The sequence below is a fragment of the Leptopilina heterotoma genome, unplaced genomic scaffold (genome assembly GCF_015476425.1).
Source record: "Leptopilina heterotoma isolate Lh14 unplaced genomic scaffold, ASM1547642v1 Lhet_44, whole genome shotgun sequence".
Taxonomy (NCBI): domain Eukaryota; kingdom Metazoa; phylum Arthropoda; class Insecta; order Hymenoptera; family Figitidae; genus Leptopilina; species Leptopilina heterotoma.
This window is the reverse complement of record NW_025111084.1, coordinates 1,456,260-1,475,429: the sequence shown is the minus strand read 5'-3', so window position 1 is coordinate 1,475,429 and position 19,170 is coordinate 1,456,260. Positions and strand designations below refer to the sequence as shown.

Genomic DNA, 19,170 nt, shown 5'->3' with positions numbered 1-19,170 from the left:
TGATTCTTTTTCTTGGGGTTTCTTTTTTCGTTTTTGATTGAGATCTTGGGTAATTTTTCCCGAAACTGGTCAATGTTTTTGTAACAACCATTGTTTGTGACTATAACTATTTGTAATAATTGTTATTTGTAACAATTGTTATTTGTAACAATTGCTATTTGTAACAATTGCTATTTGTAACAATTATTATTTGTAACAATTGTTATTTGTAACCATTTTTATTTGTAACCATTTTTATTTGTAAGAATTGTTATTATTTGTAAGAATTGTTAATATTTGTAACAATTGTTATTATTTGTAACAATTGTTATTATTTGTAATAATGGTTATTAGTTACAATGGTTATTTGCAACAATTGTTATTATTTGTAACAATGGTTATTTATAACAATTAATATTTGCAACAATTGTTATTGTTTGTAACAATCGTTATTTATAACAATTGTTATTTGCAACAATTATTATTTGGAACAATCGTTATTTATAACAATTGTTATTTGCAACAATTGTTATTATTTGTAACAATCGTTATTTATAACAATCGTTATTTATAACAACTGTTATTTGCAACAATTTATTGTTATTATTTGCAACAATTGTTATTGTTTGTAACAATCGTTATTTATAACAATTGTTATTTGTAACAATTGTTATGTATTATAATCGTTATTTATAACAATTGTTATTTTTAACAATTGTTATTTATAACAATTGTAACAAGTAAAAATTGTTACAAATAATAAGAATAAATTGTTGCAAATAACAGTTATTATAAATAACGATTGTTACAAATAATAACAATTGTTGCAAATAACAATTGTAACAAATGAAAATTGTTACAAATAACAATTGTAACAAATGAAAATTGTTACAAATAACAATTATTACAAATAACAATTGTTACAAATTACAATTATTACAAATATTCATTGTTACAAATAACAATTGTTGCAAATAATAACAATTGTCTTGTCACAAAAGTTACAAGTAACGGTAGAAATTAGAAACAGTATTCAAATAGCAATAAATTATTACTAGGAACCAAAAAACAACCAGAATCCAAAATACGACCAAAATCAAAGAAAAAAAATGAAAATAACACCAAAAAAACTCAAGGCAAAAGTATAAAACATAAATTTTTTTGAAAAAACGGAAAGGAATAACTGAACGAAATTTTGCAATATAAGATTCTGGGAATTGAATCCAATTATTTTCAATCTCGTTGTCGCACAGAGCACGAGGTCATCGGTGAGTTGAGAATAATTGGGCTTAGCTTGATTAGGGATTAGAAGTGAACATTCGCAAATGAATGAAATCCTGTCAAATAAGGAACGTGACAAAAAAAAAATAATAATTTCATTCAATAGCATATTTTTCTCCATCTTAAGTTGTTATTGAAAACAAAAATTGTCAAAAAAAGACGCGTTGAGTGTGTAAGTTATCAAAAAAAAAAGAAAGAAATTTTTTTTTCTCTTTTTTGATTTTAAATTCTCATAATTTTAATATCACAGACAATATTTTTCTTACGTCATTTGATATTCATGTTGCGTAATAAGTTTGCGATGATTTTCAATGTTAAATACTAACCTCATTTCCCAACGTCATTGCCAAAGGAGTATTTGAATAAATCGATTTTTAAAAATTACGAAATAACGAAATTAAAGTAATTTTTCTTTTGTTTTCTTTTTTATTATTCATTTGATTCTGCCACGAGAAATAGTAGAAAAAAATATTTGGATATTGTTAATTTTTTTATTGTTTTCTTTTTTTTAGTCGATTTTATTTTTGTTTATCAGGTGAATTTTATACTTTTTGTTTGCTTTTAATTATTTTGATGAATTTTTTTTCTATTGTCTTCGACTTTTTCACATTCATGTAAAATTTAATTTTTAATTACAATTCGGTTTATATTTACAATTATTATATCATAATTGTATTATATTATATTATAATTTTATTTTTATTATATTCACAACATTTTACACAGAAATAATTAAATTATAATTATTTTTATTTCTTTTTTTTATTTTATTTTTGTTTATTTATTTAATTTTATTTTTTAACGTATTAATTATAAATTACACTGAAAAAAATTTATTTAATTCAAATAAATTATTACTTGTCCGTTATTAAATAAATATTTATTTGTATTAAGAATAGTTTATTTAATTAGAATATATTATTATTATTATTTATTATTATTTATATATTTTACAAATTTTTCTTTAAACTGTATTTTAATCTTAATTTAGATTACGATCGATAATTTTCCCATATTTATAGAATTTTTTATTTTATTTATTTAAACAAACTTTTATATTCTTATAAATAGGAGCGATAAACAATTATTAAATTGTAGTTATTAAATAATGCCGAGTACATCATTTCATTGTGTGTATGACATCATTTTTCAATGTATATATATATTTACATGTTTATATAAATATATATTTAAAGAAACGAACTCGTTTTGTACTGAGATTATTTATACGCAGGGTCGATCAAGTTCATAGGTCATCGTTTTAGATTTGTCATTTACATTTTATCTACAACATGTGCTTGAAATTTGTTCTTTTTATTCCTCGTTTCCATTATACAAATAAGTGTAGATTAATTTCTAGAAAAAATTTTCCCCTCTTTAGTATAGAAGAACAAAAAAAAAAAAAAATGAATAAAAAAATTTCCGTTATCACTAATATAATTTCTTTGTGTATTTTTATTTATTTTGTATTCTATTTTCTCTTAACTTAAGAAGAAAAAAAAAATATTAACAGAAAAAAATTATTTTTCAGCAAAATTTATCGGATCGACAAAGGTTTCAACACAGAGGTGACATTGAGAAACTTCCGAATGCGGATGAAGATGATACATATCGGCCTTATGAAGAAGAACAACCCGACGATTATGATGGTTATTATTTATCATTATAAATAAATAAACAATAATTTTTTTTATAGCTATTAGGAAAATTATCAATGGAAATTTGTTTGACAGTAATAAATATAAATTACATTGATCGGAAATTCCAAATAATTAGTCAAAAAATAATTATTAATGACAACCTTAAATTATTAAGGTTAATTAATTAATTTCACAATTGTTTAATAAAAAAAAAATTAAAAATAAAGAAATAAAAAAAGATAAAAAATTAAGTAATAGAAAATTATAAACATAAATTTAATTGGCCAGAAATTTCAAACAATTAGTCAAATAATAATTATTAATGACAATTGCTATTAATTATAATTATAATAATTTCATAATTTGTAATTAAATAAAAAAATTAATAAAAAATTAAAAAAAAGGATTAAAAATTCAGTAATAAACAATTGGAAATATAAATTTAATTTAATAATAATTTTTAAAATACTTGAAAATATTAATTATTTAAATAAATACTGAAAAATTAAATTGCCTACAGATGGAAACGACAGGAACTACGAAACATCATACAATAGCGGTTCCTCATGGAATCAAACGTACTACAATAACAATAGAGAAGGATATGGAGACTCGAGAAATTATGGCGAAACTTATGACCGAAATTTTCATCGAGGTCAACAAGGCTCTTCGCAATATGATCGAGATCGTTACTCACCATCGGGAGCGGAAAGAGAAGACGGCGGCGGAAGATACGCGGTCTATCCGCATCCCGGAGGTGCAAAAAATTGTACAGGAGGTGGAAATTGCGCTCCGAAATGCTACGCCGAAAAGGGATCACGAGTAAGATGACAGAAATTATTTAGAAAAAAAAGAAAATAAAAAAAAATTTTTTTCAATAATTTTAGATAATTGTGTAAACAATTAATAATTAAAATAATCGTTGAATAATTGTTAAATAATAATTAATTACATTTTAATTAATATTTAATTACAATATAATTATTAATTAATTACAATATAATTAATATTTCATTACATTAGAATTAATAATTAATTAAATTATAATTAATTATTAATTACAATATAATTAATATTCAATTAAATTAGAATTTCTAATTAATTATAACTAACTATTAATTATTAATTACAATGTAATTAATAATTAATTACACTACAATTAATTATAAATAAATAATTGCATTATAATTAAAAATAATTAATTTTAGGGTCCTCCTGGTACCTCTGGAATTCAAGGACCTCGGGGTCAAACCGGATTTCCTGGAATAGAAGGTCTCGTTGGTCAGAAAGGTGATAAAGGTGATCCCGGCCCTCAAGGACCAAGAGGATATAAGGGTGATCGAGTAAGGCACAGAATTACGAAGTCCTTTAATAAATTGAGAAAATTTTTTCTCTCTTTGAAAAGTCGGAAACGGTTTTTTAGAGTTAGGAAAAATTTTTTTCAGTCATCAACAATTTTTTTTAACCGAAAAATATATTTTTCAGTAGATAAATGATAATTTTGGTCGGAAAATATAATCTTCAGCAGACAGATGATTATTTCGGTCGGAAAATATATTTTACATGAGGGAAATTATTATTTCAATGAGACCAATTTTTTTCAGTAAAGTAATATTAATTTTATCGGAAAATTATTTTTTACAGTAAACAAATTTTTTTTTTGGTCGGAAAATTTATTTACTAGATAAAAGAAATATTTTATAAGTAAAAAAAAATAATTGTTCGTTGAAAAATTTATTTATTAGTTAAAAAAAACTATTTTTAGACTGAAAAATAAATTTTCTGTTGTCAAATATTTCCATTAAGTCAGAAAATGTATTTTTCGGTCGTAAAATATTTTCTTTAAGTCAGAAAATGTATTTTTCAGTCGTAAAATATTTTCTTTAAGTCAGAAAATATATCATTTAACTTAAATAAATATTGTCCGACTGGAAAATAATTATTTTCTAAACGGAATAAATATTTGTTGACGGAAAAATTTATGAACAGGTTGGAAAAAAATTTTTTCAGTCGTGAAATATTGTCTTTAAGTTAGAAAATAGATTTTCCAATCAATAATTTTTTTTCCGTTGAAAAAATAATTAAATAAACCAGATAATATCCAAGTTTTAAAAAATTGCTAAAAAGTTTACAAAGAGTGATTAATAACAAAAATAATTAATCCTTAGGGTATGACTGGAGTTCCTGGATACCCTGGAATCGACGGTGTTCCAGGAGTTCAAGGACCACCAGGAAATTCAGGTTTACCTGGTCGCGATGGTTGCAATGGAACTGATGTAAGATTTTATTATTTTTCTAAAATTTAAATTTCTTACTACTTAATTTATTTAATTAAAAAATTAACCTCTCCATTTTGTGTTTTAATTGGAATTTTTAGGGACTACCGGGTATTGATGGTCGTCATGGAGAACCGGGTCCGCGAGGTTTACCCGGAATTTCAGGACCAAAAGGAGAAAAGGGAACGCCAGCTTACGTAGGACCATTTCCGGTGGGAGAAAAGGGTGAACCAGGTCTCGACGGGGTCCGCGGTCCACCTGGAAATCCAGGACCAGAAGGACTCCGTGGTCCTTCTGGACCGAAAGGAGAACGTGGACAATACGTGCGTACATTATAATTCCTAAATTAATTAATTAATTTCAAATTAATTAATTACTTAATTTCAAATTAATAAAAATTAAATTAGAAATTGAAAAAAAAAATTAATTTCAAATTAATTAATTACTTAATCTCAAATTAATAAAAATTAAATTCGAAATTGAAAAAAAAATTAATTTCAAATTAACAGTTGCTATATAAACTTCAGCAACGATTCCAAAAAATAAAGATTAACAGCAAATATTTGTAAAAAAAAATATTGAGTTCCTATTTTGATAATTTATTGATAATAAAATGTTATACAGGGTTTACCAGGAAGTCTTGGGCAAAAAGGTGAAAAAGGTCACATGGGTCTTGGCTTCGAGGGACCAAAGGGAGATAAAGGTCTAAGAGGACCGCCGGGACCTCCAGGAAAATTGGAGACATCAACCGGAACGAAAACAACAGTCGGATCACCAGGCGAACCGGGACCAAAAGGAGACCGAGTAATTAAACCTTTTTCGTAATTAAAATCATTCCATTCATTACAATCATGCTCCATAAATTTCTCCATATAGTCCAGCTTGTCAATAAAGTACCCATTATTGCCCTAGGGTAATAATGAGTACTTTATTGACCCACAAGCAAGGTAAATTTCGCCCATTATTACCTTAGGGTAATAATGCGTACTGTATTGCCCTAGGGCAATAATTGCCACTTTATCAGGGTTGCCACAAAAATTTAACTTTGTTTTTCTCTGACTTTTTCCTGAATTCACTGATTTCCGGAATGTAAAGCAAACATTTATTATTTACAGGGTGATAGAGGTACAGAGGGACCAAGAGGAGAAGCAGGTCCTCCAGGTGATTACGGTCTTTCAGGAGCTGCCGGAATGAAGGGTGAAAAAGGTCTACCTGGAGTTCCAGGAGTTCGGGTGAGTTTCCCCTTGAAAATCAAATTTTTTCCTTCCTTTAAATTTTAATTTTACCAACTAATCAATTTTTATTTATTCACCAGGGCAGAGATGGATTTTCGGGTCCTCCAGGACCCCTTGGCTTAAAGGGTGACAGAGGTTACGATGGTCTTCCAGGTCTTGATGGACGTCCGGGAGCTAAAGGTCATCCCGGAAATGATGGTCCAATGGGTATTTCCGGTATTCGCGGACCTCCAGGACCACCTGGAGTGAGTACTATCATCACTAATTTTCAAAAAATCTTACGAAAGAAATAATAGTTTCACTGTAAAGAATCAAGAATTTCGAAGAGGAGTCAAAGAATCATGGAAAGGGCTGATCGAAAAATAAAAAATCGAAGAAAATGTAAAAAGTAAAGTGTATAAATTATTTTTTAGGGTGGCAAAGGACGACCCGGTCCCCCGGGAGAAAAGGGACCAAGAGGTTTCCCTGGTCCAGTGGGACCCAGAGGATCCGATGGTTTCCCTGGCGAACCTGGAGTGAGAGGACCAATTGGTTTACAAGGCGGACCTGGGCTCTCTGGAATTCCGGGACCCGAAGGACTCCCAGGTGAAAAGGGACACAAAGGAGAGTCTGGTCTACCTGGATTTCCAGGTGAAATCGGATCACGTGGATTTGACGGAGCTCCTGGTCCAGCCGGACTCCGAGGTCCTCCAGGAGAAAAAGGACTATCAATCATAGTAAGTTTCCTCGCCCCCTAAACTTGTTCAATAAAAAGGAAGCAAAAATTGAGTGAGTCAAAAATTTTTAATTGATTCTTCACCCAATTTTCGTTTTCTTTTGATTAACCCACCTAAGAATCAACAAAACATTTCCAAACAAGAAATATTTATTTAATCACTTCCTCCTAATGGAACAAATAATTAGGGACCCAAAGGATTGGACGGTCTACCCGGCAACGACGGTGGAAAGGGCCAAAAGGGAGAGAGGGGTTATCAGGGTGTAAGAGGTCGTCCAGGCGATTCATTGGAAGGAATTCCAGGTTCGCCAGGAGCGCCTGGACAGCCCGGCGAAGTTGGAACATCGGGAAAAGACGGTATGCCCGGATTTCCGGGACTTCCTGGCGAGAAGGGTGACATTGGCGGAAGATGCATAGACTGTACACCTGGACATCCGGGTCTCAAGGGAGAGAGAGGATTTGATGGAGCGCCAGGTATTCCGGGACTTCGAGGACCACCTGGTGAACTTGGACCATTTGGTGAACCCGGAATAGACGGAAATCCTGGACTTCAAGGACCACCTGGTTTTCCCGTGAGTTTCATTGGAATAGATGTCCTCCATTATCAAATGACATTTTTTTGCAATGATAGAATTGATTTTAGGGAAAAGATGGCTTGCCTGGAGCACCTGGAGGACAAGGACAGCCTGGAACACCTGCATTTATTTCCAGAGATGCATTGAAACCAATTAAGGGCGACAAGGGCGTTCGAGGAGATGCGGGACGTGTGGGACCCTTTGGTCCCGAAGGACCTATTGGCGAGAAAGGAAGACAAGGATACGAAGGATTCCCTGGTCTTAAGGGAGAACCTGTACGTATTCGAATGAAGTCTTCTTCTAGACTAATTTAGTCCACTCTAGACTACTCGACTACTCTGGACTAATCTAGACTAATCTAGTCTACTCCAGACTAATCTAGACTACTCTAGACTAATCTGGACTACTTTTAGTATTTCTAATGTAATCCGTCTTCCAATTTCACTATAAAAGAGAATTTGATCCATTTAGGGAGATCGCGGTTTTCCTGGTCAGGATGGAGTCGCTGGAAGACCAGGTGCTCCTGGGTGGAAGGGAGAGAGAGGTTTGAGCATAAAGGGAGAACCTGGAGAACCAGGTCGGGATGGCTATTTCGGAATGAAAGGTGACCCAGGTTTTCCTGGCGACAAAGGACAAGCTGGTACGTTACGGCGGCAATTGAGCGCTCCAATGCAACAATTCGTTCAACGCTTGGAAAATTTTCGAGCGTCGAACGAGTTGTTGCATTGAAGCGTAGGGGTTTGGCTGGACGGACGATTAATTATAATTTATTTTCAAGGTGAGTGTGCACCGTGCAACATTACGGAAGGTCTGAAAGGTGATCGAGGAGAGCAAGGTACGAAAGGTGAACCCGGACCACCGGGAAGAGATGGACCATCGGGAGATAAGGGAGATATGGGTCTCGAAGGACTTATCGGTGCTACCGGATCAATTGGACCACCAGGACCACCTGGTCCCAGAGGAGAACCAGGACCCAGGGGAGACAAGGGTAACATGGGACCCTTTGGTTTCCCTGGTGAACCAGGAAAAGAGGGAGCTAGAGGATTTCCTGGTCAGGCTGCACCCAAAGGTGTTAAAGGAGAACCCGGAGTGTCTGTCAAGGGAAGCATTGGATTCCCAGGACCGCAGGGAATAAAGGGCGAGAGAGGACTTCCAGGACCACCTGGAAAAGAAGGGCCGGATGGACCACCCGGTTTGCCAGGTTTCACTGGCGAGAAGGGGGATGGCGGCGTACCCGGATTGGACGGTCTACCAGGAGCACCTGGAGACAAGGGCGATACTGGGCCGGTTGGAGCTGTTGGACCACCTGGAGTACCGGGAATGCCCGGCAGTGATGGAGTTAAAGGTAATATAGTCGTTTTAGCTTTAGCTCGCAATCACGGTGGTTAAGCATCGTACTTTGGGTGACCCCCGTGGAATGCTGTAGCCTAGGATGGTCTCTAGACATTTTATTCAAATAAATTCATTTTTCTTCCAGGTGAACCTGGTCTCACTGGAGAATCGGGTAGAGAAGGTTTACCCGGATTCCCCGGAGCGAAGGGCGAAAGAGGCGAACTCGGTAGTGACGGACTGAAGGGCTATCCAGGACGAAGAGGATCTCCTGGTCTTCCAGGAACTCCAGGCGAAGAGGGTCGTCCAGGTTTGAAGGGTGAGACCGGACCGAAAGGAGATTACGGATTTCCTGGACTGCCAGGAATTGAGGGAAAAGTCGGAAGACCTGGACTGCCTGGACTAAAAGGAGATGTTGGATATCCAGGACCTCCGGGTCCACACGGTCCTCACGGATTCGAAGGAATGAAAGGAGATCATGGTCCTCCTGGTTTCCCTGTAAGTATTTTGCTCTAAAAACTGATATCATTCTCAACAATGAAGGTATTTAAATTATATCGGAAAATAATAAAAAATTCTGTAAATAGGGAAGAAAAGGAGAACCAGGTCAAGTTTCTGAGAAGGGCCAAAAGGGAGAAGTTGGTATGCCTGGAATTCGTGGTCCTATGGGTCCACCTGGTAGAGATGGACTAGATGGAGTGAAGGGCGAAAGGGGATTGGTGATATTTGGACGAGATGGCGTGCCGGGTGTGAAAGGTGATGCCGGATTACCTGGTCGTCCAGGATTAATTGGACTTCAGGGAGAGAAGGGCGATGCTGGCGTTCGTGGTTTCGTTGGTCAAAAGGGAGACACTGTCAGTAATAGAATTCCTAATTTACTAATTTTCATTGTTGGAACGTTTTAGTAAAAATGTTTCGATTTAGGGATATGGGGGTCTTCCTGGAGAACCTGGAACACCTGGAATTGATGGTTTGCCTGGCGATAATGGAGAGATTGGACCGATGGGTCCACCTGGTTTCCCGGGACTGGTGGGAGATGTTGGTCTTCCTGGAGAACCTGGTTTAGATGGCATCAAAGGAGACAGAGGACCATTAGGTAGTTTCAAGAGACAGCATATATGCACTTGACTGTATATACAGTCAAACGCATATATGTCCTTTTGGTTTGACGGCATTTTCAAAAGTAAATTCATGACGTAAGAGTAAGTCACGAATTTTGAAAGATTCCGTCGTCAAAGCGGAAGGACAGCATATATGCATTTGCCTGTACAGTAAAAAATACAGAGTACATCGTTTCCTTATTTTCGGGAAGGTAATTTTTAATTGGTAATATTAAGGTCCACCTGGAGCATTTGGAGATATGGGACCAGAGGGAGAGAAGGGTGATCGAGGACCACCGGGACTGACACTAAACACCAAGGGAATGAAAGGCGAACCCGGTCTTCCGGGTCTTCCGGGTGACTTTGGACAGAAGGGTGACAGAGGTTTTGACGGAGTTGCCGGATTCGTGGGCGAAAAGGGAGACAGAGGAGAAGTCGGTCTTATAGGAAATCCAGGACCTCCGGGTCCGTTGGGACCGAAAGGAGATCACGGTCCAGAGGGACTTCCTGGTCTTACAGGTGTCACCGTAAAGGGAGAAAAGGGTCTTCCTGGTCGTTTGGGCAAGCACGGAAAGGACGGTTTCCCGGGAATCCCTGGCGAGAAGGGAGAGTCAGGTTTGCCTGGATTGCCCGGTCATAAGGGAGATCGTGGATCATACGGTCCAGTGGGTCCTCAGGGTGAGAAGGGTGATTTGGGATTATCCGGTGCGCCTGGTTTACCCGGTCGGGATGGTGCTCCTGGAATTGAGGGAATGCCTGGACTTTCTGGCGATAGGGGACCTAAGGGAGATCAAGGACCACCGGGACCTTTCGGTGTTCCTGGCCAAAAGGGTGATCAAGGAGTGGCTGGTGAGTTTAGAACTCCAATTGAGATTTTACAGTGGTATTTCAGAATTGAATAAATGGAATTTCTGTTTTCCAGGATTGAACGGTTTGGACGGTTTACCCGGCGAGAAGGGAGATCGAGGCTGGAATGGTCCTGACGGAATTCCAGGCTTCCCGGGTGAAAAGGGTGATGCTGGATATCCGGGTTCACCTGGACTGATGGGAGCTGTCGGTTTCGCTGGTATCAAGGGAGATAAGGGAGACGACTGCGAAACAATGCCACCTGGACCAAAGGGAGATCGAGGCTATCCGGGTAAAAACAATAATAAAAAAATTGACAATCACTATCAGTAATTAATAGGTAAAATAAATCGAACATTACTAATTAATAATAAAAAATCAGGATCCCCTGGAATGCCCGGACTGGCAGGTGAGAAGGGAATGTCTGGACCACCAGGTTTCCCTGGCAGAGATGGGGCGAAGGGAGACACTGGATTTGTTGGTCCGCCAGGATCGCCTGGTTTGCCCGGACAACCCGGATTAGATGGACCCCCTGGACAAGCTGGACTTTCGGGTTCGCCTGGATTCCCCGGTTCTAAGGGCGAAGCAGGAGCACCTTGTGAAATTACTCCAGATTATTTGACTGGAATTTTATTAGTCAAACACAGTCAGAGTCAAACTGTTCCAACTTGCGAACGTGAACATATCAAATTATGGGATGGATACAGTCTCTTATTTACTGATGGGGACGAAAGGGCGCATTCTCAAGATTTAGGCAAGTCTTCTTTAATTTTTTTTATATTATTCTCAATTCGTTTTTAAAGTTTGTCTTTTCTTTAATTGGAATAGTGAAGGGAAATCTTTCTAAAAAATCAAATTGAAAATTATTCCTTCTAAATGAAACTTGTCGATATACTTTTTGTTTTTTTTTCAAAACAAATTACTTTTGAAAATCTATCATTTCAAAAACGAGTTTCACCATCGGGTGGTGGAGAATTCTCAGAATCCTGATAAATTATTTATTGAATATATTATATTCTCTCGTAAAATGAAAAGATCACTTTGCGGAAATTTGCATTCCTGAATATTTTTCTATTTTCAATTTCAATGGTTTCTTTTTGTTTGTTGGCAAAAATTAACATTCAACTAATTTTAGTTCAATTTAATTATTTCTTAAATTTTCCACTAAAATTTTAAAAAGGAACCAGAATTTTCAAGATTGAAAATATTTTGATAACAAAAATGAATCAAAAAAAGAGAAAAAAATAAAAATAAATCAAGGATTATTAGTTTCGATTTTTTTGCTGAAAGGATTTCCATTGCACGCGCTTTAAAGAGACGATAGAGAGTGATACTGGTATTAGTGGAGAGAATCACGGGGTCTTTGGTTCCTATATAAAACTAACTTGTCCTATAAATTTCTTTGGAACAGGTTATGCTGGCTCGTGTGTGAGAAAGTTCTCGACGATGCCGTTCTTGTTCTGCGACGTCAATGACGTCTGTCACTATGCAAGTCGAAATGATCGTTCTTATTGGCTCTCCACCAATAGTCCAATACCAATGATGCCTGTTGAAGAATCAGGCATTGAAGAATATATTTCCAGGTATGTAAACAACATTCTTGTTATTGAGACCTGATTGTCAAGTATTTCACATGATGAAAAATGACAGAATTGCATTTTTTTTCTTTTTCTTTAATTCTTATCATCATATTAAATTGCACATTCAATAATTAAATAATTATTCATTGTTTATTTCTACTTTTAAGAGTTTTTTCAAGATCCTGCTATGCTGATGAATCAATTATCAATTACAGGAATTAATGAATTAATTATGATTTTAATTATCATTCACATAATAATATTAACAATAATAGTTAACTTTTGGTTCATGAAGAATTGTTTTCTTCAATTTAAAAATAATGGAAATAATAAATTATTATTACTATTAATAAAAATAATAATAATAATAATTAAAAAAAATAATAAATTATTGTTACTATTATTCTTATTATTTTTTATTATTATTTCTATGTTTTGCAGTATTATCGAGAAAAAATGACAATAATTGAAAAAACTACTTCAGCTGAATTTCATAACAGTAAATTTTTTTGTTTTTTACAGATGTGTCGTATGTGAAGTGCCAGCAAGTGTCTTAGCGGTCCACAGTCAATCAACTGCCATTCCAGATTGTCCAAATGGCTGGTCCAATCTCTGGATTGGATACAGTTTCATAATGGCAAGTGTCAAAATTTTTTTAAACCAATCATACACTTTTTTTCGAAATAAAATAAAAAAATATAATAAAAAATAAGCGAAGAATTCAAATAACAAATAATTCAAATATTAAAGAAGAAAAAATATATAATAAAAATACTAAAGATAACAAAAATAAATATTAAAATAAAAAAATAATAAATAAATAAACAAAAGGATTAAACTAGCAAAAAATTAATAAAAAAATCAAAAATAAAAATATTAGGAGTATCTACGAAATAAATAATAAAATAATTCAAATATTGAAGAAACCAAAAATTATTAATATAATATTTTAAATATTGAATTAACAAAAAAAAAATTGTTTGAGGAATGAAAAAATAAATAAAATATTAAAAAGGATAAAAACTATAAAAAAAAAATAATAGAACATTAAAGAAATAAACAAGAAAATAATTCAAATATTAAAATAACAAAAAAATAAATAAAATAATAAAAATATTAAAAAAGATAAAAAGTAACAAAAAAATTAAAGAACCTAAGAAACGAACAATAAAATAAAAAATTACAGTTCTACCAAAAAATGAACATTGAGATAGTATAAAAATATTAAAATAGAAAAAAAAACAAAAAAAGTCTGCAAATATAAAGAAAAATACAAAAATATTGAAAGAACAAAAAAAGTAATGATTGATTTATTTTCAGCACACGGGCGCTGGAGCGCAGGGTGGAGGACAATCTTTATCTAGTCCTGGATCCTGTCTAGAGGACTTCCGAGCAGTTCCATTTATCGAATGTAACGGTGCCAAAGGACACTGCCATTATTATACCAACGAGTACAGTTTTTGGATGGCAACAATCCAAGACAATCAACAATTCCAGAAGCCTCAAAAGGAGACAATAAAAGCTGGAAATCTACGAAATCGAATAAGTCGATGTGCCGTGTGTATAAGAAACACATGAGAAATTGTAAACAATTTTTTTTTATTCTAATTAATTCATTAAAAAAAAGAAATTTATAATTAATTAAATTCAGAGAAAAAAAAACATTTATTAAGAAAAATAATAATTTGCCCGCCAAAATGGAGGGCAAAGGGAAATGAGAATTTTTAAGGAGAGAAATAATAAAGCAGATTCTAATTAGTCATTTGTAATTTATAATTTCAGTTGATATTGATAATAATAAAAATTTGTATTATAAATATAAATCAAATGATTAAATTTTCTTGAAATAGTAAAAAAAAGTATAAATAGTAAAAAAAGTATAAATAGTAAAAAAAAGTATAAATAGTAAAAAAAGTATAAATAGTAAAAAAAAAGTATAAATAGTAAAAAAAAGTATAAATGGTAAAAAAATATAAATAGTAAAACGTTCAGTAAACGAAATAATTTTTCTCTTAATATCGGAAATAATATACAAGTCCTTAAAAAAAATTGACTCATTCTCTTTTCCCTCCCAAATTCGCTGCCATTTTTCCTCGATTCTCATTCTATTTTTTAATTAATAATTTGTACCAATAAGTGCCTAGAATATTACTTAACATGTAAAATAATATATATATATATATACATATTTATATCATAAAAAAAAGTCGTATTAAGAGATCAAAGATCATTTATATCGTACTACCACAGACACTGCCCATATTCAATATGGCACATTTACATATTGTATATTAATGTAAACGATCTTAGTCTGGTAATTGCGTGACGCCAAATATTTAAATAAATAGGTATTTTGCTACATAGTCAATAAAATTATATTTTGACATTTTAGCAATTCGAAATTCTTTATTCGTCCCTTTCTTGTTTTTTTTTCAATTTTCAATCATTCTAAATATTTTATTTCCAAAAATTAATTTTTATTAGGAAATTAATTTGAATTCCAAAATCTGTTATTTGAGAAAATTTATTCTTTATATTATATCAAAATTTAATTCAATTGAATAAAATTTATTTAAATCAGATAAAAGTTTCCTCGCATTTTATTTGAAAAATATTTATTCGAAATTTATTTTGATTAAAATAAAACAAATTTTGTTTCAATTTTATTTTTTAAACAAACTTTATTTTGATTAAAATTTATTTCAATTAAAAAAATTTTAATTCAATAAAGTGGCATTTTAATATAAATTAACAATTAATTTCCTTGATAACTTTGCTTAGAATTTAATTTTATTAAATAAAAAAAATCTGTTTACTTTATTATAATAATTTTATATAGCAAAACGAATTTCTTTGTTTGTCCCTTTCTTGTTTTTGCAATTTTAAATAATAAATATTTTCATACAAAAATCTTTTATTTCAAAATAAAATTGTTTACAATTTTATTCTTTATTTTAAATCGAAATTTATTTTAATTAAATAAAACTTATTTGCATCTGACAAAAATTTCTTTGATTAATCAAAATTAATTTTAATTTCAAAACAAGTCTTTTTAATTAAACAAACTTCATTTTAATTAAAATTTATTTCAATTAAAAAAATTTTATTTCATTTAAATAACATTTTAATTTAAATTGACAATATTATTTTTTAACGTTTTTCTAATAACTTTTGTTTAATATTTAAATTAGTTTTATTAAATTAAAGAAAAATATCTGCTTGATTGAAATTAATGTTATTTAATAAAAATAAATTTTACTTGATATACAAACAATTTTATTGTATTTAAATAAATGTTATTTGAATAAAATAAAGATTTATTTTTTGATTTAATAAAATTAATTTAAATTAAACAAAAGTTAACAAGAAATTGAAAATTAATTAAAATATATTTGAAATTGAATCAAGAAAAATTTATTTCAATTACATAAAATTGTTTTAATTAAATTGAAATTTCTTCGGAACAAAATGATATTTATTTGAATCGAGTTTGTATTTAACAGTGAATTTTTCGATAATAAAATCAAAAATTGAAATAAAGTTTCATTGAGTCAAATAAAATTAAACTTATGCATTTGAATAAAATATTTATTTTCACTTAAATAATATTTAGTCGAATTAAATTTATTAAATGAATTTAATCGAATTAAATTAATTAAATTAATTTCTTAATAAATTTTTTGATAAACCAAAAATTTGAATAATATTTGAGTCAAATAAAATATTTTTAATTGAAATAATATTCATTTGAATCAAATAAAAATATTTCAATAACGTACAAATTAATTGAATTAAATTTTAATTAAAAATGTTATTAAATAATACAATTGATTTAAATTAATTTAACATGATTAATAAAATTTATTTGATTGAAACTTATTTAAATAAAATTTATTGTACAATTAAAATAAAATTGATTCAAGTACAATTTATATAAAATTTATTTAAACAAAATTTGAATAAAGTTTTGGTAAATAAAATTTAAAATAAATTTAAATAAAATTCAGATCAAATGAAATTTGTAATTATTAATAAAAATATATTTTCTCTAGAGGATAAAAATAATATTTATCTCACCAAGAGAATGGAATATTAAATTGTAATGTTTTTGTTTTCCTAAACTCGTAAATTTTTTTTATTCAATATTTGCACATGTAAAATGAGAAATAATTAATTTCTCCATTTTTCATTAAAAAACACTATATTGTTTTTTGAAAAAGAAAAAAATATTGTTTGTTATTTTACAAGGAAACATTGTTTGCATCTATTTGTGATGCTGGTATTGCCTGGACGACGCCAGTCAGTTTGTCACTGCTGGTATGCAAATGTGAATTGTCAATGAGAGAACACGACTAGAAATTCGAGTGAATTCAATGTTTACGTCGTGTCCATTGGTGACGCTACCACTCATCAATCAAGATTGAATTTTTTTAATTAGCGCATTTCTATGGTGTATTCAAAATATTTTTTTCGCATAAAAATTTAAAATTGAAAGCGGTGACAAAAAAAATTTTGTAAACTTATTTGCTATAAATTATTTATATATTAATATTATTGGCCTAAGGAAATAAAATTTACTTTAGTTTTTATTTTTTATACAACTAAATAAATTATTGACATTTCCACGATTGTTCTGAATTAAAAAAATATTTTTTATATCAAACAAAAAATTAATTTTCGAAATTAAATTTTAAAAAAGTTTATTTAGTTTCACGAATTCTAATTCAAAATTAGATGCAATAAATTAAAAATCAGTAAAACCAGTTTTATTTGCGTCTCATCAGCAGAAACTGTTTATGTTAAATTTTTTTTTTTTGCGAAACAGTTGAAAATACTTTAAAATTTAAATTCCCAAATATTATTCCTTCTTTACAATAATCTTACTATTATATTACATATTTTTATTCACATCTAATACTCTGAAAAAAACAAAAACTCGTTTATTATATTGTTTTCAAAATTCCTGTCAATAAATGGAAATCTTGCCTCATACCTACTTATTTATTCTTTTTATCAGAGAGAAAAATATTTCTCCAATCACGATTTTCATGAGTGCACTTACATCATTGATTCCTATTTTAAAAAGGTACGAATAAAAAAAATTTTACAAATTAAAAAAACATTTAATGTGTCATTTAATGTAAAATGACAAAGGAAATATTACAAATAGCATAATAAAAAGTGATGGTAATAAAATTCTAATTAAAAAAATATATTAAGAAACCATTAAATTACTTTAGAGAAAACACAAGAAAAAAAACTAAAAGTTTTCAAAAAAAAAAAAAAAAAAAAAAAAGGAAAAACCGCTCTGTAACTTTTATTTGTTATCATAAAAATATTTATTAGTTATTGCATTAATACAATTCATGAAAATTTCAATTAAATAATTCTTTCATCTGGAAATTCCAATAGAGCGGAAATTAAATTTTCATTTTCACATTTATTTTAAAAATAATTAAACAAAAATTAAAATGCGTTTGACATCATGAAATCAAGAATAAATAAATGTTTATAAAGTTGTAATTATTTTTTTGCATTGAGATTTATATTTATAGTTATTTATTATTTATATTATATAACAAGAACAACAATAACAATAAAAATAATAATTAATAAAAAAATGAAATAATAATAATAATAGAAACAAATTTTAGTAAAAAAATATTTCTTTACAGAGCTTTTTTTTTTTTTTTTTTTTATTTATTAACTTTTCTGTTTTTATTTTCAAAAAAATTTACCATTAATTAAAACTACTTTTATTATTTATTTTTAAATGAACATTTAGATAAATATAATCAATAAAAAAAATACCTATAATTAAAAAGTTAATTCAATAAACAGCAAAATAAAAATAAGAAAAGTTCAATGACCGCATATTTTGAAATAAATAAATAATAACAAATAAACGTAATAAACAAATGAATAGAAATTAAATAAATATACAATTAATTAGATTATTAACAATGATTGTTATTATTATTATTTGTGTTATTTATTTGTTAATAAACGAGACTAGTAATTTATTTATTAATTATTTATTTTGAAAGAAATATGAATATAAAAACAAAGTAAATATGTTAATAACAAAATATAATAAATAAAAATTAAAAATAATATAATAAACAAATAAATAAAAATAAAATAAAGAAATAACAATAAAATAAATCTGATTACGAATAGCTGATGAATTGCATATTTTCAAATAAATATATATATATAGTAAACAAATAAATAAATATTAATAGAGAAATAAAAAATTATTTATTTACTAAATTTTGAAAAAATATTCCAAGATTCAATTTATTGCAATTTTAATAATTTCATTCTCTTGGTTCGAAGGGGGGAAAGGGGGGGAAGAGGGTAATTACAAGAAAATGAGGGAGGAAAGGACATCAAAGAAATACAAAATAACAGGTAAATTATGACATCTGAAAAAATTACTAGTCATCCATGGACGATAAGTGTAAAAAAAAAGAAAGGCAAGAGACAATGGGTGGGGGATTCAACATTCCAAAGAAATTTTTGATTTTTATTACAAGGAATCTGATTGGTTGAAACTGGAGGCTTGAACCTACTTAACATTATCACACCTCTTTTCTGCGTCATGCGTAATG

At 30.0% G+C, this 19,170-nt stretch overlaps 1 protein-coding gene across 2 annotated transcripts in view; it reads left to right on the top strand.

The window, feature by feature from the left end:
• LOC122506849 (collagen alpha-1(IV) chain) overlaps window positions 1-14,202 on the top strand; it is a 29,486-nt gene extending 15,284 nt beyond the window's left edge. The window contains exons 3-25 of one of the 2 annotated variants that reach the window (XM_043619215.1): window positions 2,792-2,909; window positions 3,421-3,722; window positions 4,109-4,243; window positions 5,069-5,176; window positions 5,278-5,499; window positions 5,801-5,980; window positions 6,292-6,408; window positions 6,492-6,656; window positions 6,825-7,127; window positions 7,315-7,698; window positions 7,770-7,976; window positions 8,173-8,245; window positions 8,315-8,341; window positions 8,480-9,046; window positions 9,179-9,528; window positions 9,618-9,884; window positions 9,955-10,126; window positions 10,368-10,979; window positions 11,053-11,268; window positions 11,359-11,730; window positions 12,388-12,559; window positions 13,079-13,193; window positions 13,877-14,202. In XM_043619215.1, coding sequence (XP_043475150.1) covers window positions 2,792-2,909; window positions 3,421-3,722; window positions 4,109-4,243; window positions 5,069-5,176; window positions 5,278-5,499; window positions 5,801-5,980; window positions 6,292-6,408; window positions 6,492-6,656; window positions 6,825-7,127; window positions 7,315-7,698; window positions 7,770-7,976; window positions 8,173-8,245; window positions 8,315-8,341; window positions 8,480-9,046; window positions 9,179-9,528; window positions 9,618-9,884; window positions 9,955-10,126; window positions 10,368-10,979; window positions 11,053-11,268; window positions 11,359-11,730; window positions 12,388-12,559; window positions 13,079-13,193; window positions 13,877-14,134 — 5,442 coding nt within the window. In that variant the 3' untranslated portion in view covers window positions 14,135-14,202. Of the gene's footprint in view, window positions 1-2,791; window positions 2,910-3,420; window positions 3,723-4,108; window positions 4,244-5,068; window positions 5,177-5,277; window positions 5,500-5,800; window positions 5,981-6,291; window positions 6,409-6,491; window positions 6,657-6,824; window positions 7,128-7,314; window positions 7,699-7,769; window positions 7,977-8,172; window positions 8,342-8,479; window positions 9,047-9,178; window positions 9,529-9,617; window positions 9,885-9,954; window positions 10,127-10,367; window positions 10,980-11,052; window positions 11,269-11,358; window positions 11,731-12,387; window positions 12,560-13,078; window positions 13,194-13,876 lie in introns of both variants that reach the window. The other variant, XM_043619214.1, reaches the window with a different exon arrangement.
• Window positions 14,203-19,170: the final 4,968 nt, after the last annotated feature.